The 27597-nt window shown below is 41.9% G+C and overlaps 4 protein-coding genes across 4 annotated transcripts in view; 2 read left to right on the forward strand and 2 right to left on the reverse strand.

The window, feature by feature from the left end:
• The window catches only part of mcu (mitochondrial calcium uniporter), a 46651-nt gene extending 33543 nt beyond the window's left edge, over window positions 1-13108 (forward strand). The window contains exons 3-9 of the mRNA XM_026355015.1: window positions 5151-5214; window positions 6919-7089; window positions 7447-7551; window positions 7719-7879; window positions 8467-8670; window positions 9244-9360; window positions 9521-13108. Coding sequence (XP_026210800.1) covers window positions 5151-5214; window positions 6919-7089; window positions 7447-7551; window positions 7719-7879; window positions 8467-8670; window positions 9244-9360; window positions 9521-9601 — 903 coding nt within the window. The 3' untranslated portion in view covers window positions 9602-13108. The remainder of the gene's footprint in view (window positions 1-5150; window positions 5215-6918; window positions 7090-7446; window positions 7552-7718; window positions 7880-8466; window positions 8671-9243; window positions 9361-9520) is intronic.
• A 1236-nt stretch (window positions 13109-14344) lies between these two features.
• On the forward strand, window positions 14345-20346 carry oit3 (oncoprotein induced transcript 3). The gene is made up of 9 exons (XM_026353608.1): window positions 14345-14484; window positions 15963-16337; window positions 16442-16552; window positions 17192-17314; window positions 17427-17549; window positions 18269-18429; window positions 18608-19020; window positions 19688-19787; window positions 19949-20346. Exons 1-9 carry the CDS (start codon window positions 14427-14429, stop codon window positions 20099-20101), a joined length of 1617 nt encoding a protein of 538 aa, XP_026209393.1. The 5' UTR covers window positions 14345-14426; the 3' UTR covers window positions 20102-20346.
• A 1-nt stretch (window position 20347) lies between these two features.
• Window positions 20348-22892, reverse strand: pla2g12b (phospholipase A2, group XIIB). Its single transcript, XM_026353609.1, has 4 exons — window positions 22106-22892; window positions 21613-21689; window positions 21327-21492; window positions 20348-21219 (listed from the first exon to the last, which is right to left on the reverse strand). The coding sequence occupies exons 1-4, from the start codon at window positions 22704-22706 to the stop codon at window positions 21101-21103; spliced, it is 963 nt and encodes a 320-aa protein (XP_026209394.1). The 5' UTR covers window positions 22707-22892; the 3' UTR covers window positions 20348-21100.
• A 678-nt stretch (window positions 22893-23570) lies between these two features.
• On the reverse strand, window positions 23571-27549 carry LOC113159211 (uncharacterized protein C6orf118). The gene is made up of 10 exons (XM_026355791.1): window positions 27491-27549; window positions 26468-27096; window positions 26124-26246; window positions 25575-25634; window positions 24894-25018; window positions 24739-24800; window positions 24283-24461; window positions 24143-24196; window positions 23954-24015; window positions 23571-23845 (listed from the first exon to the last, which is right to left on the reverse strand). Exons 2-10 carry the CDS (start codon window positions 27092-27094, stop codon window positions 23776-23778), a joined length of 1362 nt encoding a protein of 453 aa, XP_026211576.1. The 5' UTR covers window positions 27095-27096; window positions 27491-27549; the 3' UTR covers window positions 23571-23775.
• Between the last annotated feature and the right edge of the window lie 48 nt (window positions 27550-27597).

The raw sequence follows: 27597 nt of genomic DNA on the forward strand, positions 1-27597 counted from the left end.
ACTTACACACACGTACAGACTATATGCCAAGCTTGGCACCCAGAATTTCCCTGAGGTGTGTCTGCAGATAAAAGGATGTGTTCTGAGGAAGAAGATATTTTAAACTGCTGTGGGGAATTAAGTTCCCGTCCACAATGACAATCAGTCCTGTTGAAGTTCATCAAGACATTCTACAGGACAGAGTCAGTGTGGATGTCAGCAGGCTGAAGCTCAGAAGAAGGACAATGAACTGAAACATCAAACTTTAGAGAAACAAAATTGGCTTTTGAAATGGCTCAGTCAGAGCCCAGACCTCAACCCAACAGAGATGTGCAATGGCCTCAGGAGAGTTGTCTACACCAGTCCTAAGAATATTGCTGAGCTGAAGCAGTTCTGTGAGAAAGAATGGTCCAAAACTCCTCTTGGGCGTTGTGCAGGTCTAATCCACAACAGGAAGTGTTTGTATGAGGTAATCAATCAATCAGTCAATAGCTTTATTGTCCCCAGGGGGGAATTATTTTTGTCCCCAGGGGGCAATTATTTTGTAGCAGCACAGTAGCACATGACACAGAGAAAACAGACACAGTCAACATAAAGTACATAGTGGGAGGAGGGGGACACTTTCATCATTGTCTTATCTCTGAGTTCACCATACTGATAGCTGAGGGTAGAAAGAGTGTTTGTGTCTATTGGTTCCGGCTCATGGCTGCTAAAGAGAGAACCTGAAGGCAGCACATGGAGCTCAGAGTGTAGAGGATGGGAGCGGTCAGAAAGGACTGACTGTACCTCGTTCAGCAGGCTGCTTAATGGAGTTTCAATGATTTTGCTACAAACTTTAACCATTTAATGAGCTTTTCTGTTCAACACTGAGTTAAACCAGCAGATACAAGACAATGTAAGGACACTTTCAATGAAAGCTCAGTAAAACAATGTCATCAGAGTTCTGCCAACCTGAAAGCTGTGCGCTTCCTCAGAGTAACACGTAAACAAGTAAAAGTAAAATGGAAAAAAAGTCCCCTAGAACCGATATGAACTAATTCAAAAGTAAGATGCAACATTTAACAGCATATTTAACTGGTAAAAAAAAAGAAAGAGACCAAGCCGGTCGCAGCGTGCGCGTCTGCCCTCCTCGCCCTCTCATTATTGCTGCCAAAGGTCATTTAAATGTAGGTAATAAAACACGGTTTCTTTTTCTATTTTTCCTTTGTACTTTTAATGGGTTTGTTCAATAAACGCCTAATTATGAGCTTAGATGTATTGTGTTTGTTGATCTTTGTGACTTTGGTGAAGATCAGATCACATTTCATGACCAAATTATGCAGAAAGCCGGGAAATTGCAAACAGCTCCCTTACTTTTTTTTGTATCAATCTGTGTGACTGTGTCGGAGGAGGAGGAGGCTTATAAGTCTTGCAAATTTTTTTTGCACACATAATTTGGACTGAAATGAGAACATCATTATGTTGCTAGAATTCAGAGGGAAACAGTTAGGGAGATATTAATAGTAGAAAGCGCTGCAGCAGTTTCACTCTCTCAAAGTGTTTGTGTTGATTCCCACCCAATGGGTTGATAGTGTGTGAATGTCTGGTGATTTATATTTCTGAAAAGTGACATGTCTGTGTGACATTATTACAGCTGTACAATATGAAGATGATTAATTTTTTACTGGAAATCAATACCATGCATTACTACAGTGCATTACATGAGACTGACAAACTAAGAGTAATAGTGATTACTACTTACTAGTAATGGTAGAAGTAATAGTAGGCAATCTGCACTGCTGCTAAGAAGCCTTATATTTTCCATTGTGTATCAAATTTATTAGAGTGCCCCTCTGTTTAAACTGAGTCCTACATACTGTGCATTTAAAATAGAGCAGTGCTTATTTATTTTTATTTTTTTAATTGAATGAAAATGCACCGAGTATGATGAAATACAGCGGAAGTTAAAGCGCAGTGCAGCTGAGAACTGAGAGAAGATCTAAAACGGCACATCAGGATTCAGTGTGAGTAAGACAGGGGAGGAGGGAGGGAGGGAGGGAGGGAGGGAGGATGAAGTCGAGGGGCAACCCCCCTTTTCAGATGAGGGATTCCTTTACTGCAGTGATCAGCAGTCTCTCTCTCTCCTCCTTTCTCCAGCAATGTCTACTGCTCCTTTCCTCCCTCCCTCTGCTTTCCCTCACACACACACAAACACACACACTCTTTCTCTTTTTATCTCCCTCCCTCTCCTCTTTCTCTTTCTGTTTCCCTTACTCCTCTCTCTCTTTCTAACCACTATGTCTGCTACACACACACACACACACACACACTTCAGGATTGTCTGCTGCAGGGTACAGAATATGCAGCACGTGTGTAGAAACGCAAGCGTGCTTGTGACTCACACCATTTTACTCCAGCCTTCATTTATCACTATTGCTCCCCTGCTGCTCCTCTCCATCTATCCTCGCATTCCTTCTACTCCTTCAGTCTTTCACACCTCTTTCTTTCTTCCAGCTTGTCTGTCCGTCTCTCCAGCCATCGCCGATGCCAGTTTCTTTCTTTCTCTCCCTCGCTCAGTCATGTGACATTGATTCCAAGGTTGCTGTGCTATCGACTGCTGCTACGCCTTTAAATATTTCAGGCAGCATTTCAGTGGCTGTGTGCCGAGGGAAGGGGGGTGGGGGGGGGGCTTCACTCAGTTGGCTTGCAACTACCGCTGACAAACAGGCTGGTGAACAGACGGGTGCACACACACACACACACACACAACCGCCACTTGCAAACACACAAAGGTACTGTCACACGTACATGTCACTTAACAGATGGATGGACAGACACACCAGCAACATATTTGCATATGTTTGTGATGCTGCCCTGTGACAGGGTGAGTTGTGTTGGTTGGTGCCTGCGATGTTGTGGTTACCTCTCTGAAAGCTTTCCTTCTGGCTTCAAGTGACTGAAGTTAATGAATGAGCAGAACAGTGCTGGACCACATTGCAGACTGTGCACTTATTCCTGATCAGCAGTTTAATCACTGTTTGGGGTCTTCTTGGTACCATGGGATGGTAATTAGTTTTCTCATTAAGGACACTTCACCACTGAGATTCCACAATATTCAGTCTATGGCCTGACGGTGTCAACAACAAGATTTTAATGGTCTGGTTAAATACACACCCATGTGGTCCCAGTCAGACTTTTTAAACTTGTTTTTCATTTCCCTGTATTTGCAGATGTCGAAAAATATGAATGAAAGTTAGTGTTGCATTGCAGGTGCATCCTACAAATACAGAGGCAGCACGGCCTGGTTAGCGTTTCAGTGCCTTTACTGTGGGTCATCCTCTGCTACTGAAACACTCAACACTCAATTTACAGGGTCGCAAGTGACAGTAGTGGCCAACTGACTCAGTTTGTGTTAATCTACAGATTTATCTCTGCTACATGGACACTACTCGTACTCGTGAACTGTCTGAATGAAAGCTGGATTAGACAGCTGTGGAGATGTGATTGGAAGTTACACTCCTATTGACAGCTGGGGACATTTAATTAACAGCTGTTGATTGGCAGCTTGTTCTCAGGTTGATGTTGGGATTAAAAGTAGTCCTTCTACTGGTGCTTGCACAGCTGTCAGTTATAGTAAAGCTTAGCAAAAAAGAAAGTTGAACTTTATGTGACCTTTTTAAAGTTTGCGATTTTGACTGACAGCGACAAACCTCAGCTAAATAAGCCACATTAGGTTCTGTCCATAATAGACAAATCTGACCCAGAACTATGAAACATGAGCCACCACTGTACTCTCCCTCTTCCTGCTGCATTACTGGGCCCTCTCCTGAGGCAGGCAGTGGAAAAAATGATTCCACTCTGAGAACTGAAGCTTCCTCTGTCTGTGCCTGTATCACAGAGATAGCCAGGATATGTGTATTGCCGAGTAATCAAGCAATCATTTGCTGCGTGTCCAGCTTAGAGATGCTGTGACTGGTAGACAGGTGTCCACAGCGCTTATTTCTACCTCAGTGCTACAGATTCATAAAGCCTCCGAGTGACAGGACATAGCGTACACACAAATGCGTGCGCGCACACTAACACTCCCACTGCTCTCCTCTGAGATGCCTTTTCAGTCCACAACTGTCAGTTTAGGATCATGAAAGAGAAGCTGTGTGTGCTCTGCATCTCTGCTGATGTGGTTCAGCTCAGTAAGTTGTACACAACTGCTGTATTCTGAACGCCTTGCACTCAGGACTGTTTGAAAGCCAATTGAAGGGTTCAGGAATATGTGAATGATGCAGGCACTTATAGGTGAATGTACACCATGTGCATGGCTCCAGGCATCAGTTATTAAATATTTGGATCAATCATGAGAGGAATAGTCTTTTTTTTGTGCTGCAGCTGAGGCATATTTTACTCGTGTGCTCACACTCAAGTAAAACTTTAATAAGAAAAGTTTGTGCTTTTGCCCACTGGAGCTCTTTTTTTTTTTTTTTTTTTTTTTTTTTTGCTTGATTTCTGATGTTTCATCCCCAAACCCCCATTTGGCTCTGTAAGTGTGAGGAGATATGACGGCACATTTTATGCCTTAAAAGGCTTGATCTCGGCTCTCCAGAAAACGTGACGAGCTCTGTAACTCGAAACGCATGCGGCACATATGGACACTCCTGCTTTGCTGTGGTAACGGTATATAAAAGAGGGTTTCCCCAAGCTCTGCCTCTGTGTTGTTTCTCTCCTCCCTCCACTCTGTGACACAAGTAGAGAATTCATACTAAACCACGTTGTTATTCAAGCTGCATTTGGCTGCCTTCTATCTGTGTCTCCCACTGTGGTCTTGTTTTTTTTTCAATAAGTAGAGGTTTTTATGTCTGGATGCTGGTATTTAAATGTGATGGAAGAGACTGTCTGTATGTGTCACTGTGTGTCAGCCCTTTGTAGAATGTTTTCGTGACTGGTAAGCTGCATGTCTGTCCCTCTTGGGTGTGGCTCCACTCAGCATATGGGAACATTTTTAGAAACTGGAACAAAGGAAACTATTTTGTGACATAATATTCAGCCAGTCTCACAATTGACCAGTTAGACAACATTACATAGAGTAGTGTAGGGTAGTGTTGTGTTACTGAGGGGATAACAGAATGGTAGTGTTACATAAGAGAAGGCTGTTTATGAGTGGAATAACCAGGTTGCTGCCTTTCTCTTCCTGTCTGCAGGTTTGGAGGGGCGCCCCCTCATGGCATGGCCAGAGACTGTTGTGTTCCTCCACTACTCCAGAAGGTAAGCCCTCATCGTTCTCAAAGACTCAGTACATCCAAGCACTGTTGCTGTAGTAGTATATTTCTAACCCAAAGAGCTGTGTCAGGGGTTTGCCTTTTGAAAAACACAACCCCAAATCCAGGATATGCCCCATTCAAGACCAATGAATTGTGCACCAGGAAGAAATTCTGCAGTGATCAGACGGCAGTGGCTTATTTGAAGTTAACAGCCCATAGTCATTAATATGGAATCTGTCTTAGGTAGCATCTGCTCGTCTGAATGAGAGACAGAGAGCATGAGTGAAGTGAGGAAAAGAAAGCTGGGGTGGGGTGCGGAGAGGAGAACGCAGCAGCATTGCAGAACAAGCCGATTTGATTTTAAAGTGTGTTTTAGTAGCTGTAAGATTGGAAAAGAGATACGTAGAGGATTCTGACACCTTTAGCAGTGAACTAGTGATGAGAGGGAAGTGGAAGACGGGGAACAGGTGCAGGTGGGGAAAAGCTCAGACACTTGGGGCAAGATTTCAAATTGTCACTGTAATGAATGAAGAAGTGGGTGTGAAATGAAACCTGCACCTTGGTGTCTTTGAACGTGTTCAAGATACTTCTGAACCAGAGCCCAGCTGGTGCTGCTGGTGCTGGCCAATGATCCTTCACTTGTTGGTGCGGGCCCAGAAAGAGATCTGCTGATTCACTGCAGTGGTCCCGAGCAGAAGGCAGAGATTGTTGGGTGCAGCGGCAACAAGGCAGCTTGGATCACCCTCCTCAGTGGGCTCACAGCTCTCTCCATTGATTCATGGCTCTGTCATCAGGGGCACTCAGCATGATAATGGTATAAGCTGCATAGGCTCATTATAACCAGTTTGGTTATGAACCAATATAGCTGTATTACAGACCATTATTAGTATGCGAGAAAAACAAAGTGCCATTTAGCAGAACAGGGGCTCAGCTGTTTAGTACGAAAATGACAATTTGATGATGTTGCTAAAAATTAGCGCGGTACAGCTGAAAGCTCCGAACACAAAATCACCCTGGACATAAAAAGGTGTCGGGAGTGGACTCAGTTGGTGCATTGAGTGATTCATATCATTGTTCTTTTTTTCATTGCTATGAAAAACTAAAACCTTTCAAGGAATGAATGAATTGGGATGTGTAGCTCAGTCTTTTTGATTGTCAGTGCATTATTTTGAGGTCTTTGTAGCCTTTCTATGGGAATAAGGAATATCAATAGTTGGCATCCACACATCGACAGTTCTGTGAGGAAAAGGTTAGAAATATTATGCTGTATTGATTCTCGGGAACTGACAATCTAACGAGGACAATTTGGCAAAACAGCAGTCAGTGTATTTCTGTGTCAGCTGCACATGCCTGTACTTCATTCTCACATGTGTGAGCACACATAATGAGATTTAGTCATATGTTGATTAGAGATAACCAGTAAATTAGCGTTTACATCTGATTTACAAAGTTAAGCAGCTGTTTTAACAGTTTAAACCAGCGTTGTTGTACATACTGCATGTGGTGTTCATTCTGGTGAGACTTAGAGCTGCCACCAGTGAGAATATAAAGAGACTAAGCAAAACAATAAACTGCTCCTCATGCATCTTTATTAAATATTCAGTTACTTTAATTATAGAGAGGAGAGTACTTGAACGCTCATTTCCATGGTTTCTGCTTTTGTTGCATTTGTCTGACTTTTGTTTTCTTGCCTGCACCTCCCTCGCAGAGGTGACAGTGGTGTATCAGAACGGGCTGCCAGTGATCTCAGTCAGTTTGCCGTCCAGACGAGAACGCTGTCAGTTCACCCTCAAGCCTCTCAGTGACTGTGTGGGAGTTTTTCTGCAGCAGCTCCAGGCGGAGGACAGAGGCATCGACCGGGTAGCCATCTACTCCATGGGTATGCTCACAAATATGAGAATGCACACAGCACCATCCACTATATGCAATATAAGTCCATTTACCTAGGCAGGCTATACATACAGTATAGAGGTCCTTACATGCTTTCAAGTGGACTTGTACTTTGAGGCTGTTAAGTAGCTGTGGCTTTGCATCTGAATTTAATACCACTGCATGCCCTCCCTCTCAGCTCTGAAGGCTCATTATGCAGGAACTAGAACCTGAAATCTTGTTCCCAGTGTGTAAGTGCATCTGCCTTTCCCGCTCATGATAATCAGACAGCTGTATTATCAAGTGAGGTGAGGGGTGTTTGAAGCTCCATCTTTATCACAGTCTTTCCATTTGTCTCTCTGTGCAGATGGAGCGAGGGTCGCCTCCTCCACAGGTATAGACATCCTGCTGCTGGACGATTTCAAGCTTGTCATTAATGACACCACACACGTCGTGCGACCACCAAGAAGAGGTGAGGGCCGGTAAAGAAATGTCAGATTCCCGTGTTTGCTTTGTCTTAGAGCATCAACATGAAACATTGGGAGAAATGGTTTTACTGCCAACAGGATCATATTAGAACCAGTTCATTCATTCCTATTTGTCTGTGTGCTTGTGTATGTGTGTGTGTGCGTGCTTCAGAGCTGTTGCCCAATGAGGAGGTTGACAGGCTGAATGATGTCAAGTTTCTGGTGCAGCAGCTCTACACAACCCTTCGCATTGAAGAGCATCAACTGGGCAAAGAACGTGAGCTGCTCGGGCGACTGGAGGATCTCAACTCACAACTCCGCCCTCTAGAGAAGGTCTTAGCGATGTTACAGAAGTTTGTTTTTGTTGAGTTCATAGCCTACATATCTCCGCTAGGTTTTTATGTAACCACCCAATTGTTTGACAAGTAACAGAGTCAAATGTATGTGATCCATGTTCTTGAAAATTTCTTCCATGGAGGCTAAGAGGAGATGCAGTTGCTTAGAATTTTAAAGACCTATTTTTAAGCCTTTTATCTGGAAATTATTAATGTGTTGTATAATTGGCTTAAGATATGAGACATTGTTTCTGTTCATCCAATAAAAAGTGCTTGTTAAAGAAAGTCGGACCAGTTGAGCCATCATGGGTTTGTTTTAGGGGCCACCAAATTGGGAATGTGGCCAAACCATGACTTTGTTATCCCTTTATGAATAATTACTTTGTGTTACCACAGCAACACAGTTAATCTTCTAATACTGTCTTAATCTGGAGACAGACACAGCTGCTTAACTATTTTTGTCAATTAAAATCTTTAATGGGAATTATTGCCCCTGCTTCATAAAGAGATTGTCTGTAAACGCTAACTATTAACGATTCTCTTGTTAAGGTATGTCTCACTGGTGTCTTCGTTACTTCTGTGTAGGTGAAGGAGGAGTTGAGTAAGAAGGCAGAGCGACGTACCACCTGGGTGCTGTGGGGTGGCATGGCATACATGGCTACCCAGTTTGGCATCCTAGCGAGGCTCACCTGGTGGGAGTACTCCTGGGATATCATGGAGCCGGTCACCTACTTCATCACTTATGGCACAGCCATGGCCATGTATGCCTACTTTGTGCTCACGCGCCAGGTAAAGCACAACAACAGTCTGAGTGTTAAAAGGAATTTGCCTCTTTTCTTTGTATTTAATCATTGCATGTGGAGATCTGTGGATATATAGAGTGTTTATGTTGCAAAATAACTAATCTGAAGATGTCATCCTGCACCATGGAAAATTGTTATTGGTAGTTATGTGATCAGGTGAAACATGAGTCACCTCACAGCAAGAGGGGACACCCTCTCACAGCGTCCTTCTTGTCCTTCCTAGCATTGTGCAACGACTCATTTAGTAACCTGAGAACAAAGCATTAGTATAATGGAATCTAATGGTTATTCTCTCTTAGCTGCACTAAACGCAGTAACGGAAGAGTAATATTTTTAGCTGTTTACAGGTCTTATCTGGTGACACTGTAGCTCTTTGAAATTTAATCCAGCATTTATAAATTATCAATAGGTTTTAACATGAAGGACAGTGAGTCTATTTGATGTTGGATTTCTCACCAGGGTTATTTGGCCCAAGAAGTAGAAATGTGGAATATGAAGAGAATCTGATAAACTGCTTCTCTTACAAAGTGCTCTGTCTGTGTCACTCTATGACCTGCAGGAATATATTTACCCTGATGCCAGAGACAGACAGTATCTGCTGTTCTTCCACAAGGGGGTGAAAAGGACACGCTTTGACATTGAGAAGTACAACAAGCTGAAGGAGGATATCGCTGAGGTACATTTGAAAGCTGAATTCACATGTGATGTGATTCACACATTTACAGTTCAATACTTGGATTTGTAAGAGCTGTACAAAAACCTACTTTCATACCATTCCCTGCACTGTTTCTTCTCATATTTCTTACTCCACCCTCCCTCTCTGTCTCCAATCCCAGGTGGAATTAGATCTGAAGCGTCTTCGGGATCCGCTCCAGCTCCAGCTCCCAATTCAGCAGCTCACCACCAGTAAAAATTGATGGGAATAGTAACTCCCTCCTCTCAAAGCTCCTACAACCCTCTTCCCACCTGCCACCCAATACCCTTTTTCCTCCCCTCTGATTCCTTACAGTTTCCTTAGACACCTCCTTCCCTCCCTCCCTCTCCTCATCCCTCCCACACCCAGTGCTCCTGTCCCTTTCTTGGCTGCGGGAGTGGGTTTATTCTCCGTTCTTTTTTTTTTCTTTTTCTTTTTTCCTTTTTACTGTCCGAGCTGAAAACTTCAGTTGAAATTGCAAGTGAAAACTGCTAAAGTATAAAGAAGGATGGTGAGAATACTAAGAACTCTGAAACTCTCACAGCTGAAGAAAGGTGAGGAGGATGAAAAGGACGACAATGATGATGATGGAGTAAAGCTGGACGCTATGGATATTGCCTCAAGTCTCCAATGGGAAAGCTTTCAGGGAAAAGGGGAAAAAAAGGAAGCATCACATCGTTAGACACTCCAGAACATAGGACATGCATAGGGACATTGCTGAGTGTGTGTTTGTGGAACACACTGGGACCCCGACCCTAGCCACTCTGCGGGTCGACACAACCGTGTAGTCCTCCTGCTTCTTCTAGCAGTCAGACTGTCAACACACACACGTACTCTTGGTTGGGGCGGGCTCCAGGGAGACTCTCTATCCTACGATTTAAAGTTTACAAGAAAGTCCTGACTGCAGTCGTACCAGCAGGGAGACCTTCATCTTCCTGTGTCTGAACTCTGCTGCCTCTCCCTCCCTCAGCCACGCCTCCTCCAGGTGACAGACAGCTGTCCTTCCCCAGTGTGACCTTTGTCAGGAGCTCGTGTCACCTCGCAGGATGTAGGCATGACAACACCTTGTTTCCTCTTCCTGTTGATGTCCTGTAGCGACCCTGTCTGCGCAAGTATGAGAGTACTACCGACAACAACATCACTGTGTGTTCTTTTATTCCAAAAAAATATTTTGGCACTTTTTATTTTGAAAGCCATAGTATATTTGTTATGAAATATAAATATATATAGGTATACAATCAAATAAACAGACCAGAGGCTAGTTTTTTGTTTTTTCTTTTCAGTGGGAGGAGGATCTCTCTTACAAATGCATATCAAGACAAACTCATTTACATTTTCTACATTTTCACACAGTATAATTCACAGTAGCTGCGTTTAAGTTGGATGTAAGGCTTCTGTGCATGATCACCAAAGGTTGAATGTTGAAACCAAGACAGGGTCAAAATGCTATTGATTGGAATCGATTGTTTTTCAGCACTTCAGAGTGTCGATGTGGATAATGCCACCTCACCATTATGATCGTATCATGCATACAAAGATTTCCTCAGAATAAATCATTGGTTAAAAATATTTAGTGACCATTGCCTGAGGCAAAAACATAGGCATGTTGTTAAATATATCAGATGAACTGAATGGCTCTTGAAAAGTGAAGCTGCAGTGTACAGGACGAGCACATTTTAAATAAATTGTCAGCTGTTCAATTTCCCTTTTTTTCCCGATATGCTACATTTTTCCTTTTCCAAATCGTCCTAACATCATAAGCATTGATTCACATAAGCATTGATTCTCCTCCCACTGATGCTGTAATACCCCCAGCCTCCCTTGATGGCAAGGCAGGGTAGACTGCATGCTGTGGTATGCCCTCAGTAGAAATCTGTGAATGTGTAGGAGCATTATTGCAGTTTTGTATTTAATTTCACACTTTTAATTTGCCACATCAAGCTGAACTTTCATCCCTTTCCCCAATCGGTTGAATCAAAGAAGTTATAGAAGCCATATATTTTTGTTACTCATTTTTGGGATGATCACTGAATAAATCTTTGCATTTAGTTTTCTGTTAAAGGTGACTATTGATGGCACTCTCTCTGTCCTCATTTATGTCTCCAAAAAAACAAAAAACAAAATACAAACTATCAAAGTCTTTTTTGTGTAGATCACCTCTGCAGGGGGGGAAGCACACTGACATGTCATCACTCCATATATACTGTAGATCATTTCCTGCCTGTGAGGGGACAACGTGAATCCTACTAAATTAGCCATGCAGATCTCAAGGCAGAATTTGGCCTAATCTCCTACAGTGTGTGTGTGTAGCTGTGTGTGTGTGTGCACGTGTAGGTGTGTTTGTGTTATCTGGGAAAGGGAAAAGGTGCCTTTAAGATGATTCAAGAATAAAAGACAACACAGGTGCGAACAATGTAGCAATTTGGGAATCAGCAAATGATGATTGAAGAAGTTCATAATTTATTTTCAATCGTCACGTGGGGCGTTCAGCTGCTTACAAGAGGAATTAAGTGTTTATTTAATTCAGTCCAAGTGTCAATGCACTGCAGCTATTCATGAAATCTACTTGCCATTTTGTCAGTAGTGGTAAAAATGAATCGAGCTAAGCTCACATCTCACTTCACAGTCATTATGAGCTTTAAAATCCTTTTCCCCCTACACTCACACACACACACACACCACACACACCTATACCCACAAAGTGACGACAGTGTTTCCTTGGAGATGTACTGTGGGAGGTGAGACAGTCAAGGCCTCTGTCTGCAGTCCAGTCCTCCCCTCTGCTGTTTTCACACATGCGCTCCATCATCATCACCTCCTCCTTTTTATCATACCATTCACCATTTATTGCATTTGGATTTTATTTTTTTCTGTTTATTTTTTAAAAACTAAATATATCAAATATAGGGAAACTTTATTATAAAGAGGGTGTTGCATGAATGTATGTTTACATGGGAAATTATGTAAAAATAAAAAAGCTGATTTATCAAAAAAGAGAAAATCAAACAAAACAAAACAAAACATAAAAAAAAAACAAACTGCAAAGCTAATTTACGAAAGTTGTTTGTAGAGATTCCTAGATATAAAGGGCAGTGGACAGGGCTGCGTCTTTAGACTCTACCCTGCCAAATCTGACTTAATCCCAGCCAACCAACTGCTCAATCTTGCGCCCCATTTTCACCTTATTTACTCTCCCAAACTCCCTCCCCAACATCAATTTCTACTCCCCAGTAAATGGAAAAACACCCTCCACTATCTGTGCACCTATAAAGAGGCTTTATGACTTCTTGACCTCAGTTACCAACAACCTGGATCTGCGTCCGAAGGAAAAGTGTCAGGCGCAATCTGCTAACTTAACGGGGAGCATGTCCTCATCTTGTCCCCCTCTCCTTTTATTGTCACCCACCCACAGCCTTTTTTTTTTTTTTCTTCTCCAAAATCACATTATTATTCAGTTTGAAATGTGTGTTATGTTTTGAATATCTTCGTTTGTGTGCACTTACAATAAGATTTAAAATGCCTAAAGAGCGAAGCAAAATATAGGATTGAAATGATCTTGTACTCCATTCTGACCTCTTATTTTGCTTTTCTTGTCTTTTTATTCTTCTGTTGACATATGATGCTGTAAGGTTGGCAAAAAAGAAAATGTAAAATCCTGTATCATTTATGAAATATGTATAAAAGAGAAATGTAATTCAATTATCAATAAAATCCTTATCCAGTTTTTGGAGCCAGTGGTTAAGTTGGGCTTTTTGTTGTTCTCGCTGGAAGTGATTAATGGATATATTACTGAGATTTACAAGAAGCAGCTTCTCAAGGTCTTGACTATCTCCTCTGGTTCCTCTTGTTCTTCAGTTCTTCCTGTGCAGGACATCCTATCAGATAGACCTATGTGGACGTTTGAATACAATAGGTCACATACTGCTGTTGAAACAGCATATGAGAGCCTTAACATTCAACTTTTTTATTTTTAGTTTATAAAAAGACAAAAGAGAAAAGGCTATAATCTTGAAAATTAATTCAATGACTGATTTTTATATATACATAACTTTTTAATTTTTTATATATACATTTTGCTACAAGCTTTATGATGCACTAAAGTGGTCAACCAACAGATCGAGGATGCCTTCCACACTCAGTCACAGCATTAATTCTGTCTGATGGTTTTAATGTTATGCTGAACATTACATTTTTTTGGATGGACGCAGAAGTACTCTCAATCTTTGAACCTGATGTGGAAACACATTTGTCAACAGCGAAATCACTGTTTTTACTGTACTCGTGTAATAAGTGCTGAGTGAATCTATTCGTGCAGCCAGGGGGTCTAACGGTGTCTTATTTCCAGGAGTAATCGAAAAAAAAAAAAAAAAAAGAACGGCATGTTCCACCTCATTTCTTCTAACAGCCTCTTAGATGAATGTCTCCATTGATTTAATTACATATGAGAAACAAAAACTGCAAGTGTCAGGATAGCCCGGGAGGCCTCTAATGAAATGGGCCAAACTTTAGACAGTTTCTGGCGTGTACTAGTGGTCAGGTAATGAGCTAGATGAAAGCATATTCATTGTACTGGCACACTGTGTTCTCAGTGAGAGCCTCTACGTTATAGTAAATCCTCTGTGCCACCTTGAAGTGAGAAAAAGCTTCAGCTTGATGCTAAGCAGATTAATCAGATTGGTTTAATGCTACTGGAGATGAGATAATTTCTCATGTTTTTATTTCATTTAAAGCAACGGAAGGTAGGAGAGATAAGTACATGTAAATACAAATGTGTGACAGCGTGTTTGCAGCTGTTTAAGGTGGAGTGTAGGGACCCTGAAGGAGGAAAGTGTGAAGACTGTACAGTCTGAAACAATGGGAGGATGCTCCTTTTTCTGCATGTGGGGAGCGTGGGGTTAAGAGGTCAAGGTGAGAGAAAAGTCGCACAGATAAGTGGTGCCTATTAAAGACGGCCTTCCCCCACGTGTGTGCGCCAGAACTGACACGCACAGGCCCGAGCTTGGATTATTTTTTATTCAACACTAATAAACTCAGAGTGAGTTAGAGTCATGATTGTTTTGGTGATTACATGTCTGCTACTGGAGGTTCTTGCCGTTGTAGGTGTAGGTAAGTGACACATTTCTCATGTTTGCAGCCATAAAAATGAAACGATAAGGTGAACGTCATTTTGCATTTCTCTTTCTGACAGCAAATGAGCCAAAACCAGCAGGTTAGTTTTTCTTCTGGACTTTGAACAATGAACAACAGGGCTGGACACAGTTTACTGTGGGTTTTCATCTCTATCTGTGCAGATGCAGGAGTCTGACTCAGGTCAGGCACGGCTCCACGTTCCCTTAATTTTGATACATTTATTCAAGCCCCATCTGGAAGATTTAACGCTCCCATTAGCATACACCCGCATGAGTCAGCTGTCCTCTTCCCCTTCTGTGCTGCTTGTGCTGGAACACAGTTGGCCAGACGTACACCTCCGAAACTGGCCGTTGCACTTCGGTTGCACAGGAATGTACTTTTCAGTAGACAGGCTTGGTTTTATGCTGTCATCGGGCCCAGGCCGTGGATTGATCCTTCTGCTTTTATCAGTGCAGCAGGGAGTGAGAAGATGGATTGTCCATTAGCAGATGGAGGGAGAAAATGATGCGTATGAAGCATCATCACATCATTTCTGATAAAATTAGACCCATATCACACAGATGTTTTTTTTTATAAGCCACAAACTAAAACTTTTCTCTTTTTTTAGTCCACTTTGGATTTCTGCATGTTTTCATGTTTATTCGTTTGCATCACAACTGAGGAGAGGTAATCATAAAACCCTGATTATTGGTGGTGTGGTAAAACATACACGTGGATATTTCATGCAAAACAATCCAGCTAAGTGGAAAAGGCTATCACAGTGGTCACAGTGGTGGTTACAGCTCCTGTAAAGTGTTAAATGCTTCTTGTCACTTACCGTGTTTCATGTCTCCGACCTGTCGCCATAGATGCTTTTACCGTTGAGCTCATCAGCCTCCTGCTGTTTCTCCATTCCTGCAGATTCTCTGTGATAAACCCTCTAACTCTTGCTCACTTTGGCAACGACCATCACACAGCAGCTAGTGACTTTTCCTTTTCCTTTTGTTTTATGTGCGCCTCTTAATTACACTGTTGAGAGGGCATGAACAGAGGAAAGACTATTGATTGTTTCGCTGCACTTCAGTTGTTCTCCTGATTCTGCACAACTGACAGTAGTGAAGAGTCGCCACTGACAGAACTTACTGGTTAAAGAGCCTTTTGTGGACGTTTTAGTGCAGTTACAATTGACTTTGTGTTACGGTTTATCTTGAATGTCCATAGTGATTTTCCTCATGGTAACAAGTTTGCTTAGTATAGATTTACAACACATGCAATGTGGTAAAAGATTTAGTGCTTGTCTATAGTCTAAGTAGACACTTAAACCTTTTCCTAAGTAAAGATATTACAAAGACCTGACACAAGTGCTAAAGAATGATATAAAAATGACAACAGAAAATTCTCACATGTAGTTTCATTTATTCCGAGAATGTACGACTAAGTCTTGTTCATCTTTGCCATTGGATCCTAAACCTCAGCCCTGGACCCATGCTCTGCCTACATTAGCCTCAATGAACCCTGGAGGAACACAGATTACCACGTCAACCAGTCGTCCGGCGTGCCCCTGTGTGACAGCCATGTGTCTGGAGAGTGGTATCGCTTCACTGGCATGGCCGGGGATGCCATGCCCACCTTCTGCATCGCTGAGAATCACTGTGGCACCCACGCACCCATCTGGCTCAGCGGCAGCCACCCTCAACCTCACGAAGGCATCGTCACACGGCCCGTGTGCGCCAGCTTCAATCAAAACTGCTGCCATTGGAACGCCACTGTAGATGTGAAGGCTTGTGCTGGGGGCTACTTTGTCTACCGCCTGCCCAGACCCTCAGTTTGCTTTCATGTTTACTGTGGCCGTGAGTACGCATGTCTGATGCACACAAAGTGTGTTTCCTAATCCTGCAACTAAAACTGTGTTCTTATCTATTGTGGTAGTAATGTCTTTGTGTATGTTGCACAGATTTCTATGATATCTGTGACGAGGTGGATTGTGCAAGTAGCAGATGTCCTGAGTCTGACTGTCGCTGCGCAGCTGGAACTGTCCTGGGACCAGACAGACAAACATGCCTGGGTGAGACAGACAGAGAGGCGAGGAAGCTCTGAGGGGACAGATAAGTTTCACAAACGACAAAGATAAGACTGACAGATCCTGGAAATTATTTCTGGAGAACAATAACAAGAGAAATCGTGTTCACCCATTGTTTTGACAAATCAATTCATACGTCTCTGTGAGCTGTTTTCACACACTCAGATATTCATGTTACTTCTCTTGACGGCACATTCAAAATGGGAGTCGCTAACTTGCAAAGACAAGATTCCTGGACTATACATCTAATGATGAGTGACAGGCATGCAGTGGGAACCTGGCCAACCTGAAAACAGCTATTATCTTGTTATTCATCCATCAACCAAATCTGCCTTTTGTAGTCTCAGGAATGACTCCTTCATTTACCCATCCCTACTCTTCTCTTTCCTCCCTCTGTTGCACTCTCACTTTTGCTTTGCATGTTATTTCACCCATCATTATTTCTTTATTAGTCCTGTCAGTATTATAAACTCAGTTTTAAAGGTTATTTATCATCCTCTTCCCTGAAAGGTGGTAAATGGGGGTTAAGGTTGTAAACGGCCCCCTTCTGGTAATGAGTTGATTAAAACAAGACTCGTCTGATGATAGTATGTGACCATGGTGTGGTTTCCATCATGCGCTCAGATGTGAACGAGTGCGAGAAGGGCAACGGAGGCTGTGCAGAGCTGTGTGTGAACACCAAAGGCTCCAGGCGCTGTGAGTGTGGTCCGGGCCGTGTGTTAGATGAGGACGGACTCAACTGCAGAGGTACAGAGAGTATTTATATGTCACACCAGCCAAGTATTGTACAGAGATAATTAAACCAGGGAACCACACAGTGTTCTTCATCTTTTCCTTTACTCTGTGTTGTCTCATGCAGAGATAGCAGGCTGTCACGTTAACAATGGAGGCTGCAGCCATGGCTGCTCCTCGCTGTTGGAGTCCTATCAGTGCCATTGTCCCAGGGGGCTGGAGCTGGGAGAGGATAAACGCACATGTCAGGGTGTGTATGTGTATGTGTATGTAAGAGAATGATGTTGTATTTGGCTAATAAGTCTGACAGGGAGCTGATACAGGGAGAAAGTTGGTTAGGCGCTGTAGAGGTCAGGATAACCTTACTGTGGAATACTTTTCCTATTTGTTTGACAAATGAGACAAACCTGAAAATTACAAGCACTTCGTACTTTATTTTTGTCTGGAGGACTGCAACGTATGATCATGTTTAGTGTGGTGTAGTGTTTAATTCATTATGTTTAGTAGTTAATTTACAACAGTTTCTTGTATGACCTGTCAGGGAAACAGTGAAAGACGTCCATCAAGTCCAAGGTGAACCCTCAAATTACACCATCTCCACAACCAACAGTCCGAAACCCCAGAGATATTCTAATTATGCAGTCATTAGTTATTTTCATTATCAGCTGATTGATGCTGATTCGTTTCTCAATGATGATGTTTAATCATTTAGTGTATAGGTTTTCAGAATATTGTGAAAATCTAAATTTCTTTGCTTGACAACGTTAGAAAAGTTTTTGTCAGTGAAGCAAGTTACCATTTCAATATGAACTAATATCAGTGGGAGTTATCAAAATCTGAAATGTTTTTGCTGCCCTGTTTTGTTTGTTTTGTATTTGGGAACTGTTTCATGATTTTTTCCATTGTATGGGACTACAGTATAATAACATGTCATTCATGGCGTGTCATGTTATCCTTTCATCCCTGCAGTGCCAGTTCAGTGTGATTCCAGCTCTATTACAGTGTCAGTTCCTAAAGACCTTGTGGGAGGACTGGAACTCTTCCTGTCCAACTCGTCTTGTCGCGGTGTCTCCAATGGCACGCACATCAACCTCAGCTTCAGCCTCAAGACCTGTGGCACGGTGGTGGAGGTCAGAGGCATGGGTTTGACATTTTTAGACAGATTTGTGCACAGGATTTAGCCCCTATATTTAGGGCTTGGAGAATATTTTCAACATTTTATTCCCTGTGGTAAAATGCTGTGCCGTGAAAGTGGCTTTGTTGAGACTGAGAAAAAGCTATTAAACTAAAGCAAATGTTGATCCCCAGGTGACAGATGACAAGATTGTGGGAACTAATCTTGTGACGGGCCTTCCCAGAAGCAATCCAGACAGCAGCAGGGACTTGATAGTCCGCACCAGCAAGTTATTGCTCCCAGTCACCTGCGAGTTCCCCAGAGAATACCATGTGTCAGACGGATACCAGGCAAGCCTGCGCAGCTCTGCCCTCGAGCTGGCAGGGCACAGTGAGGGAGTCTTCCCCTTCTCCCTGGAGCTCTTTAAGAGCGCTGAGTTCGCCGAGCCCTACCGCACACCGCCACAGCTCCGCCTGCACGACTCCCTGTTCTTTGGAGTTGAGACTAAGGAGAAGGTGGAGGGCCTCTCTGCTCTGGTGGAGAGCTGCTTTGCTACACCTGGTCCCAAAGCTGACCAGGCCCTGAAGTACTACCTCATCAAAGATGGGTGAATAATTTGGGTGTTTAACTCCACACTTGCTGGAAACCTAGTGTGTATGTACCTGGTGTACCGAGTGTAATGGTGTGTTTTGTCCTGTGCCAAATAATCAGACAACAAAAATCAATACTGTCGGCTTTATGGATGGAGACAGAAATCTCAGGGACAAATATCATAAAACCTAAAAACAAACCTGCTACTGCTGTGTCTACTGTATCTAATGCCTCAAATGCATTTGGTCCTGCAACACAAATATAATATGATAAATGTGAAAACTGGATCAGACTCAAATGGTGGGTTTTCACGATGCCTTAGAATCAGCTGCTGACATTTACAGGACAGGGAATCTCTGCTCCTTAGGAGGAAATGTCAAATGAAAAACGTTTTGATTAGAAAAACTGAAACACAGATCAGCCCTCCAATATTATCTTACTACCTGGGCAACACTGTGAACATGTGAGCATGTCTTCACAAAGTTTGTCTTGTCTATTAATCACTAATTTAATCATTTTAATGGTTTCATTTATAAGTACATCAGTGTTTCAGGACCCTGGTGGCAGCTAATCTTCATAGCATGGCTAGATGGAAAGTATCACAGAGTATTGTATCATATGTATTGTTATATCAGCTGCATGAATAATGCTATTTTCCCTGTTTGGCTTCCTATTTACTGTAGATGCATCTTTGATGAAACAGTGACACAGTACTCATCAAAGGACCAGCTCTCTAGACACTACCAGGTCCCTGTTTTCAAGTTCATTGGCAAGGACAACCGAGTGAGTTAAAGAAACATGCTGGGAGCCAGCTGGCAAGTGTGTGTGGGCCTATGTCTGTGTAGGGCTGTACTGTACAGACTTTATCTATAAGACTGAATTCACACTGTCCACACACTGTTCGTCTTTGTCTCTTAAAATAAGCTTGTTTCTTCTGTTTTCAGCAAGTGTACCTCCACTGTCAGGTGTTAGTATGTGGGGCACAAGACTCCCGCTGTGCTCAGAGTTGTCGAAGACGTGTCCGACGGAAAGTCCGAACCAGTGAGCCTCAGGAGGGGCACGTACTGACTGGAGGTCCAATCTTCATCCTGCCTTAGTCATCTGTCTAACACAAAGTCATCGACAGCACGGAAACAGCACGAGGCAGGATCACAAAAATTACATTCGCATTTACAATAAAGATGAACTTATTTCTTTGCATTTGGTTTTTAAAACACAAAACAAACACGCAGCATAAAAGTCCAATTAATACATATACATACATACAGATGCCCATTATATGTCTTTTTTTTCCTCGTTCCAGTGTCGTACATTTGTAACTCAACTGAACTCTAGTTAATACATCCAATACATTCATAGATGTATTCTGACTCATCTGCTCGAGTAAATCGATGGCTAGAGACCATGTCGCACATTCCACTGATATCAGTGTGCTGTGCCTGGAGATTATGGATATGCTTCATCACTCTGGCAATTAGTCTAGAATTAATTGTATGAGCTAAACTGAAATTAGTCATACATTTATTCATCGTAAATATCATATAACTGGCAAATAACTTACATCAAACATTAATATATTAGTTATATTAGTCATTACATTTACATGACTTAATGTTTGAGAGGACAAGCTTGATACTGTAAATGTTATATTGCACCAACAACAAACCAAGTGAGGTGTGCCGTGGTAATTATCTTGTGTCTTTCTATGTAGAGGAAATTACTCCAACTACATCAGCCTTCCCACTAGGCTCTTTGTTTGGAGTCATCAGAGTAATTCATGCTAATGGAGTCACTGAGGCCTAAAAATGGCCTAAAAATGAAATGGAGTATAGAGAGCGCAATATGCATGAGCAATTAATTAAGATTCTGAAAGTCACATTGAGATACTCATATTTGTTAGTACTGCCAATGAATAAACCCTAAGAAATAGTTCATTTGCATTCGTCATTTATGCTTTTTTTTCAGTTCCCTAAATCTATAGAGGTCATATCTTCTCTTTGACAAAAAGCCTAAAAACATATAGTATCATCTGTGGAAATACTCTTAACTCTGTTAGGTGTCTGAAAGTGTCCATGAGTTGTCCACAACGTTTTGTGTCACAGTTCATCCCTCTCTTCTCCCTTGCAGACGCACGCTGCCCTCTGGCTGTTCATGTAAGGCCTACAGCCCAGAGTCCAAACTGTGTTGTAGAGAACGTCTGCCATTGACTCACAGGCTAAGAAGAAGAGACAGAGAGGTAGAGACAATAGGGAGGCAAAGTTTTTTTTCTTGATAACTTAACTTAAAGAAAAAGGAAGAAATAACAGTTTGCACCGATCTTACCTTGAACTTTTGACACAAAGCCCAGGCTCTTCTTAAGGTCAGAACAGATGCCATGCAGACATGAGCGAAACTTGGAGTCACAGTCATACTTGCTCCTGCCACAAGTGTCATAGCAGATATCAAGCTGGTTACAGCACTTTGTCATAGCAGGGATCCCGAGGTCGAGCTGTCAAGAGAAAGAATTGTATTGTAATTTCTTTGTTGAGGTTTGCACGATGAGATGTGTTTCGCTGATGTAGTTCTGGGCTGTTGGTGCTATGAACAGGCCACCTACAGCAGCATTCACCTGGAATCCCACCAGAGAGGAGCTGCAGCCGTTGGGCTCTGGGATCTGGTAGCTGGAGCGAGGTTCGGGAGCATCTCCTAAGAAAACAGGGAAGCTCCATTTAATTTTTCAACTAAAGTGGAAAAGCAAACTAATGTCATCACATATTCCTCAGTCAGTGATCCATATCCCTGTTCCTGGTGGCACAGATAAGACGTAACTTCTGTTTGAGAACATCTCTATTGATTGACAGTGCATATACTGTACCTCCCAAACTGATAAACAGAATGTATACAGGTTTCAGTATCAGCAGCCTTTGGTCAAGAAATAAATAACTGATAAACTGTCAGGAGAGGAATGATAAAGAGTTAAAGTGTCCTAAGCACACACATGCATATAAACGGAAGAATACTGGATGTGAATGACATAATATCCATTTGAACATTTCTAGCATCTGTGGACCCCCTGAATAATCCCCAAGTGCAGTGTGTTAATTCAAGAGATTCACTCTTACCGTATTTGCAGCGGTACTCACACACACCATTGCGTCCCCCCACCAGCTCCACCATGGAGTCAAAGTATCCGTGCACACTTTGGAAGCTATTTCTAATTGAGTTAAGGCTCCAACTGCCATCATCTTCATGTGCCAAGGGTCTGTCCAGAGACTGGTTTGTCTTGACTGGTCTGATTTCATTCCACTCCTCCTCAGAGGATGTTTGCCCCTGGTTGACAGCTCCTTCAGTAAGAGCTTCTGTAGCAGGTCTATCTGTCCCTGCCTCTTCAGCTTTAGCACCATCTGCTACACGGACATCCACTTCAGGTTTCTTAGCTGCTGAATCATCCACTGCAAGTATTTTTGCTAGTAGTTGGTCACCGAAAAGAGTGTTATCTACAGGTTTCTCAGCTGCAAGTGAATCATCTGCTTTAGCATCTGCAGCAGCTGCAGATTCTTTAGCTGCATCCACTGAGGCAGCTGCTACAGCAGCTTCAGTGACAGCAGCTGAGTCCGCAGCAAGAGCCTCCTCCTCGTTTGATTGAGTCTGGTAGTGGCCTAAAGTGGCGCACATGCCCGTGGAGACACAGAGGAGGAACAGGACCACAGTCCGAAACAGCATGGTGTCTATCAGGCAACAATCCAAGTAGAGGAAGCTCTCCACAAGGCGGGTAGCTGTTAACAGGGTGAGAAGAGCTCAGACCGTAACAAAAACACACTCTGCTCTGGCTGGCTCTGTCAGCCAGAGACCAGACTTTGACCTGTGATTAGGTTCTAGCAGACAGCAAGGCAGTCTCTCGTGTCAGGGGCGAAGGTCACCCCATAATCAAACCAAAGAGAGCTTCTATAATTCCACTAATCTCCTCTTTGTCTGTAATTATTAAACCCATCAAAAACGAGTAATGTCATCACTTCTTTTATCCACAAAGCTATAATTGGATCTTTTTGGATAGTCACATGGACACTGAGCCTAGAGGAAAACCCTCCTCATATTCACTTTGACACTTTGGCATATCAAATGCTGGCCTTTGAGACTGTGACATTAATTGAAACATTACATCACAAATTGCATAGATCTTCAGTGTGTTTTGATAACGATCACAGACTGACTCCTCAGCACAGAAGTGAGTGAGTTCAGAGCCAAACCGAGAATTATCGTATTCATCCAAACTGCATGAGGTGGTGGGGTGGAAGTAACTTGCCCTCAAGTCAACCTCTGTCTGTGCTTCACAATGCACTTTTCACATTTGTCTCTGCTGCCCTCTTGTGTTTGAATTGTAATATCCACTGCTGCAGAAATCAATGTGACAGCTGTTTTACTAGCAGTTTAATACTAGTATAATCCAAGATGCATCTTAGAATGGTTAATATTTAAACCAAGATTTTACAAAGGAAATGTAATTATTTTATAACAGAATACATTATTATAAACAATCCATCAGTAGGTATAAAAAATATCTAATGTTAGCTTTACCACAAACAACTACATAATATTACCATGCTGATAAAATGTATAAGTAATGTAATAATAAAACATAGATTAAAGATTAATTCTCCTAAAAGTCACATGTGTACATTTTATTTTATATGTACGAAACTGCCGGCTGTCGAAAATACAACGCTTTTAAATATGCATTTATTAATTTTATTGCATATTGGACTTTATCTTGCGTATGTTTGTGATGGTCATCTTAGGGATTATGTACTTGTTGATGAAAATTTTCCGTCAGCAGATCACAGTGTATCTGGTCCCACAGCAACCTAGTGGAAAATCCAAAGGGGAGCAGCAGTAAGTATAAGAGTCCTATGATACTTGCAAACAATACTGAAATCATCCATTAAATATATCTGAGTCCAACATGTATGTACCTTCTTGTGGTCTTGCTTGATTTCTCTCTGTTCAGTGTCATGTTGATTTTGTTTTCCAGATTCTTGAGAGACAAATAAATAGCACAATCAAAAATGGCCCTCCATCACATACAGTACATACATTTAAAATCTGTATTTCTTCTCACAAATACGATTTTGTGACAGATGAAAAAGGTCAAACTCCCTTGCCTTGTTGATAGTTTTCAGACGCTCATTTGAGGCTATCAGTGTCATTATCTCTGTCTGAAAGAAAAAGAAAAAAACATGTGCAACATAAAAACTGCAATTTCATTAATGACAATGACAACAAATTTAAATTTAAATAAAACCTTTACGACTTTGATGCATCTTTCAGTGGCAGTTGTTTCAGCTGTGGACACCAGCTTCTCTTTAATCTCCTCCTCCAGCTGTTGGTTCTCCCTCCACATGTTTAACACCTGAAGCCTCTTGGCTTGGACACTGTCAGTGATGCCAGTCCCGCTGTCCTGCAGCCCTAACAGAAAGGTATCTGTCCAAACACAAAAGAGCAGAGCAGAAATGCACTGTAGTGACTAATGATGTATTGGTGCTTGCACACCTCTGCAGACATTACAAACTGCTGACTCACTGAAACCCTTTTGATGCCACCTTGATAAAGTGATTATTTGTTAAGTCCTTCCACTGGAGAGACTTCAACATTAGCATGCACATTAGTCTATGTGCTATTGTCCTAGGCGGTAGCATACAACATTATATTTGTTTACCAATGATTAGATACAAAGTACCAATGTAATCTTGAGACTTACTTTTCGTGTCGTGGTCCTCTGGGTCTGTGACAGCTAGAACACTCTGTAATTCATTTTGGAGTCTAAGGTAGAAAAACAACAGTTACTGGATAACCTAATGAGCACATCATACAGAATACAATATATACTTTTTAGTAGAGGGATCCTTGCAGTACCGCTTAGTTTCCTCTAGAGCTTCTCTGGCCTCCTGCTCCAGTCTGTAAACCTCTGTTTCAGCATCTTCCAACTCCATTTCCCTTAATTTGCCATTGCCAAGATCTGCAAGCGAAGTTTTCAGTGACTGTAACAAAACAAAAATTATATATTCATATTTTAAGTATATTGTTTGTTACAAATGCAAAAGATATTCTCAAAAAAGCTGTTTAGTAATTATTGCAATGCCATTTTAATTAATTTAATGTGCATCATAGAAGCAAATATAGACATGCATAGGAGCCTCTCTACTGAAATAATTGTGAAAAAAATATCATTGCTAACAATCCTGGGTTCAGTTTCTAATGAATATGTAGTCTACAATCAACAAGGATTTGACCCTGCGAACTGAGACTGAACTATGTAATGCAGGTTATTTACATTACAATAACTTTGTTTTCAAAAAAGTGGCAAATATTTCTCCTCCTGGAACAGTTTAAACAGACTTTGAAAGTGTTTGACCTTCATAAGCCAGCACTGTAAACGTGAAGCCATTATGTTATGTTTGCTATCAGTCGATGACACCCAGAGAATAGTGTCACTGTCTTTGACAGGATATTAGGCCAGAAAGTCACATTCATGCCATGGGTATTTTTTATTATTCACTGCATCTATATTGAATAAATTAAGGGCACTGAGCTTACCATGCTGTGAAGTGGTGATTGGGAGGCCATCATGTGGTTGACATATAAATCATAATCTGTCTGGGAGAAGAAAACATCATATTACTCTGTGTATTTCTCGATGTTTTATTTGCATCTTTGTAGATGGGCCCTTGGGTACACACAGATAAACCAATATATTGAGTGTCCTTTTGGTTGCTATTACTTCATTTCATTATTTTTTATTTTTGTGTCTATATATCTCTTTATTGCCACTTTACACTGACCTCTATAAGTTACAATCCATTCATGTTTGTAATCAACAAAAGCTTGCATTACAACAGATGGTATTTTTCACTTTTTTTTTTAAACAAATAATTCCTGTAGTATTTTTTTTGTGTGTCAAATAACGAGACTAGCAGTGATGGAACCACTGCCCTGTGGTGACCTGCTCCCTGACATATCATGACCAGGTTCCAGTAGTTACCCTACTTCTGAATGCCACACCAGGGACTTGCTCTCTCTTGGCTCTACTACGTCTGACAGCACATGCTAAAAATGTGCTACTGGGTACAGAGGAAATGGAAAAACCTTAATTTCCCTCAGGATGCGTCCAAATACTGGCGAGCTTTCACATACATCATCAAAGACGTCACTGAACACCGCAAGGCGGTCTCTGTGGGGCCAGCTCTGCGCTGACAGTTTCTTCAGCTCCTGGATATGACAGGAACACACATACACCAATATACACATGATGTTAGCAAGTTAGGATGTGCATGAAAGTCTGCGCGCTTCTTTATTCATGCACCTTGTGCAAGAGTGTGGAGAAGGCATTTAAAAATGATCATTTTATGAAAAGTGGACATGTTAGAAAGCTTGAAACTTTTAAAAAGTGTAATTGCAGAAGCAGTTGGATGATGTTTGACTATTCTCACCCTGTGTAGTTTCCTCTCATGTATTTCAGCAACATTTATTGCAGCCCAGCGGTCCTGTTTGGCTATAAATTTCCTGCCATACTTTTGTTTTGTCTTCATCTGGTCTTCAATATTCAGGCCTTCCTGGTCAGAAGGATTGAGTGAGTACGATTGCTTTTTCTGCTTTGGACTAGATGGAAAATTAGACCTTTTATGGGGACCCATCAAAGATTGTGAGGGACTATGAACTATTTTAGGCAGACTTAAATCTTCTCCTCTGTGTGCATGTGATGAGTGATCAGTAGCCTGATCTTGTCTTGACTCAGACACTTCAGACTCCACTAAAGCAGCGCCACTGGTGAACTCAGAGGGAGACTCGTTCAATTCTTTCTTCTTTACATAGGTCAATGTCTTTGCCTGTATCTGCGGGAGTGTTAGACGGTTCGGGTTTTCTTCTTGGCTCTGAGACAGCTTCCAGATGACCTGCTTTGGGTCCCTGTTAGGCTGATTCTGGTTCAAGCTGCGGGGCCCCAGATGACCTGAGTAGTAGGTCACAATATCAGCCTTCTGACCGGCTTCAGCAGCCAGCAGCAGTCTGTGGATGTCACTTCCAAAGCACCGAGGTTTTGACTTACAGCTGCTGGACATGGCTGTGAGGGCACAAAACATATTACGTTTGTGAAAATGATTTACACAGGTTAGTGTGTAATATACTGACCTCAACTCATGTCAGAGATGTTTGGAGTGAGGTGTTACAGTAAGTCTCAGTAACATTTTTAGTTATGTTGTAACTGCATAAGATATAAAATAAACTTTCATCCAAAGCAGTGCACATTGAACCACATGAAACAGGTGATTAACAAAGAAATGTGCCACTGAATGAGAAGTTTAAGGAGAAAAACTGTTATTTAACGTTTGTTAATCAAACTGTAAGTGCTTCACGTTAGTATTTTTGCTTTGGCATTTTTTTAAAATATTGCTAATAATGAGCTGAAGCCCGCTCAGACACAAAAATAAAAAAGAATAAGTAAATAATACCCTCACCTGTGTTTCTTTGCGGAATCACGACGAAGAACAAACTTCCTGGTCTGTACTCGGTTGCCAAGGAGACCGAGGCGCGTAAAGCGCGCGTTGCGTTCAGTGTCTTAGTT

The sequence above is a fragment of the Anabas testudineus genome, chromosome 15 (genome assembly GCF_900324465.2).
Source record: "Anabas testudineus chromosome 15, fAnaTes1.2, whole genome shotgun sequence".
In the NCBI taxonomy this organism is placed as follows: Eukaryota; Metazoa; Chordata; class Actinopteri; order Anabantiformes; family Anabantidae; genus Anabas; species Anabas testudineus.

What these genes read in the sequence shown, in the direction of transcription:
- LOC113159211 (XM_026355791.1), bottom strand. Translation starts at nt 27,094, where the DNA reads ATGTCCAGCAGCTGTAAGTCAAAACCTCGGTGCTTTGGAAGTGACATC. An exon ending in ATGAGAGGAAACTACACAGG is followed by an intron (nt 26,247 to 26,467) that starts GTGAGAATAGTC and finishes TGTCATATCCAG; the next exon opens with GAGCTGAAGAAACTGTCAGC. An exon ending in GATGCATCAAAGTCGTAAAG is followed by an intron (nt 24,197 to 24,282) that starts GTTTTATTTAAA and finishes TTTTTCTTTCAG; the next exon opens with ACAGAGATAATGACACTGAT.
- pla2g12b (XM_026353609.1), bottom strand. Translation starts at nt 22,706, where the DNA reads ATGCTGTTTCGGACTGTGGTCCTGTTCCTCCTCTGTGTCTCCACGGGC. An exon ending in TGAGTACCGCTGCAAATACG is followed by an intron (nt 21,690 to 22,105) that starts GTAAGAGTGAAT and finishes CTGTTTTCTTAG; the next exon opens with GAGATGCTCCCGAACCTCGC. An exon ending in CTTTGTGTCAAAAGTTCAAG is followed by an intron (nt 21,220 to 21,326) that starts GTAAGATCGGTG and finishes TCTTCTTCTTAG; the next exon opens with CCTGTGAGTCAATGGCAGAC.
- oit3 (XM_026353608.1), top strand. Translation starts at nt 14,427, where the DNA reads ATGATTGTTTTGGTGATTACATGTCTGCTACTGGAGGTTCTTGCCGTT. An exon ending in GGATAAACGCACATGTCAGG is followed by an intron (nt 17,550 to 18,268) that starts GTGTGTATGTGT and finishes TCATCCCTGCAG; the next exon opens with TGCCAGTTCAGTGTGATTCC. An exon ending in TACTACCTCATCAAAGATGG is followed by an intron (nt 19,021 to 19,687) that starts GTGAATAATTTG and finishes TATTTACTGTAG; the next exon opens with ATGCATCTTTGATGAAACAG.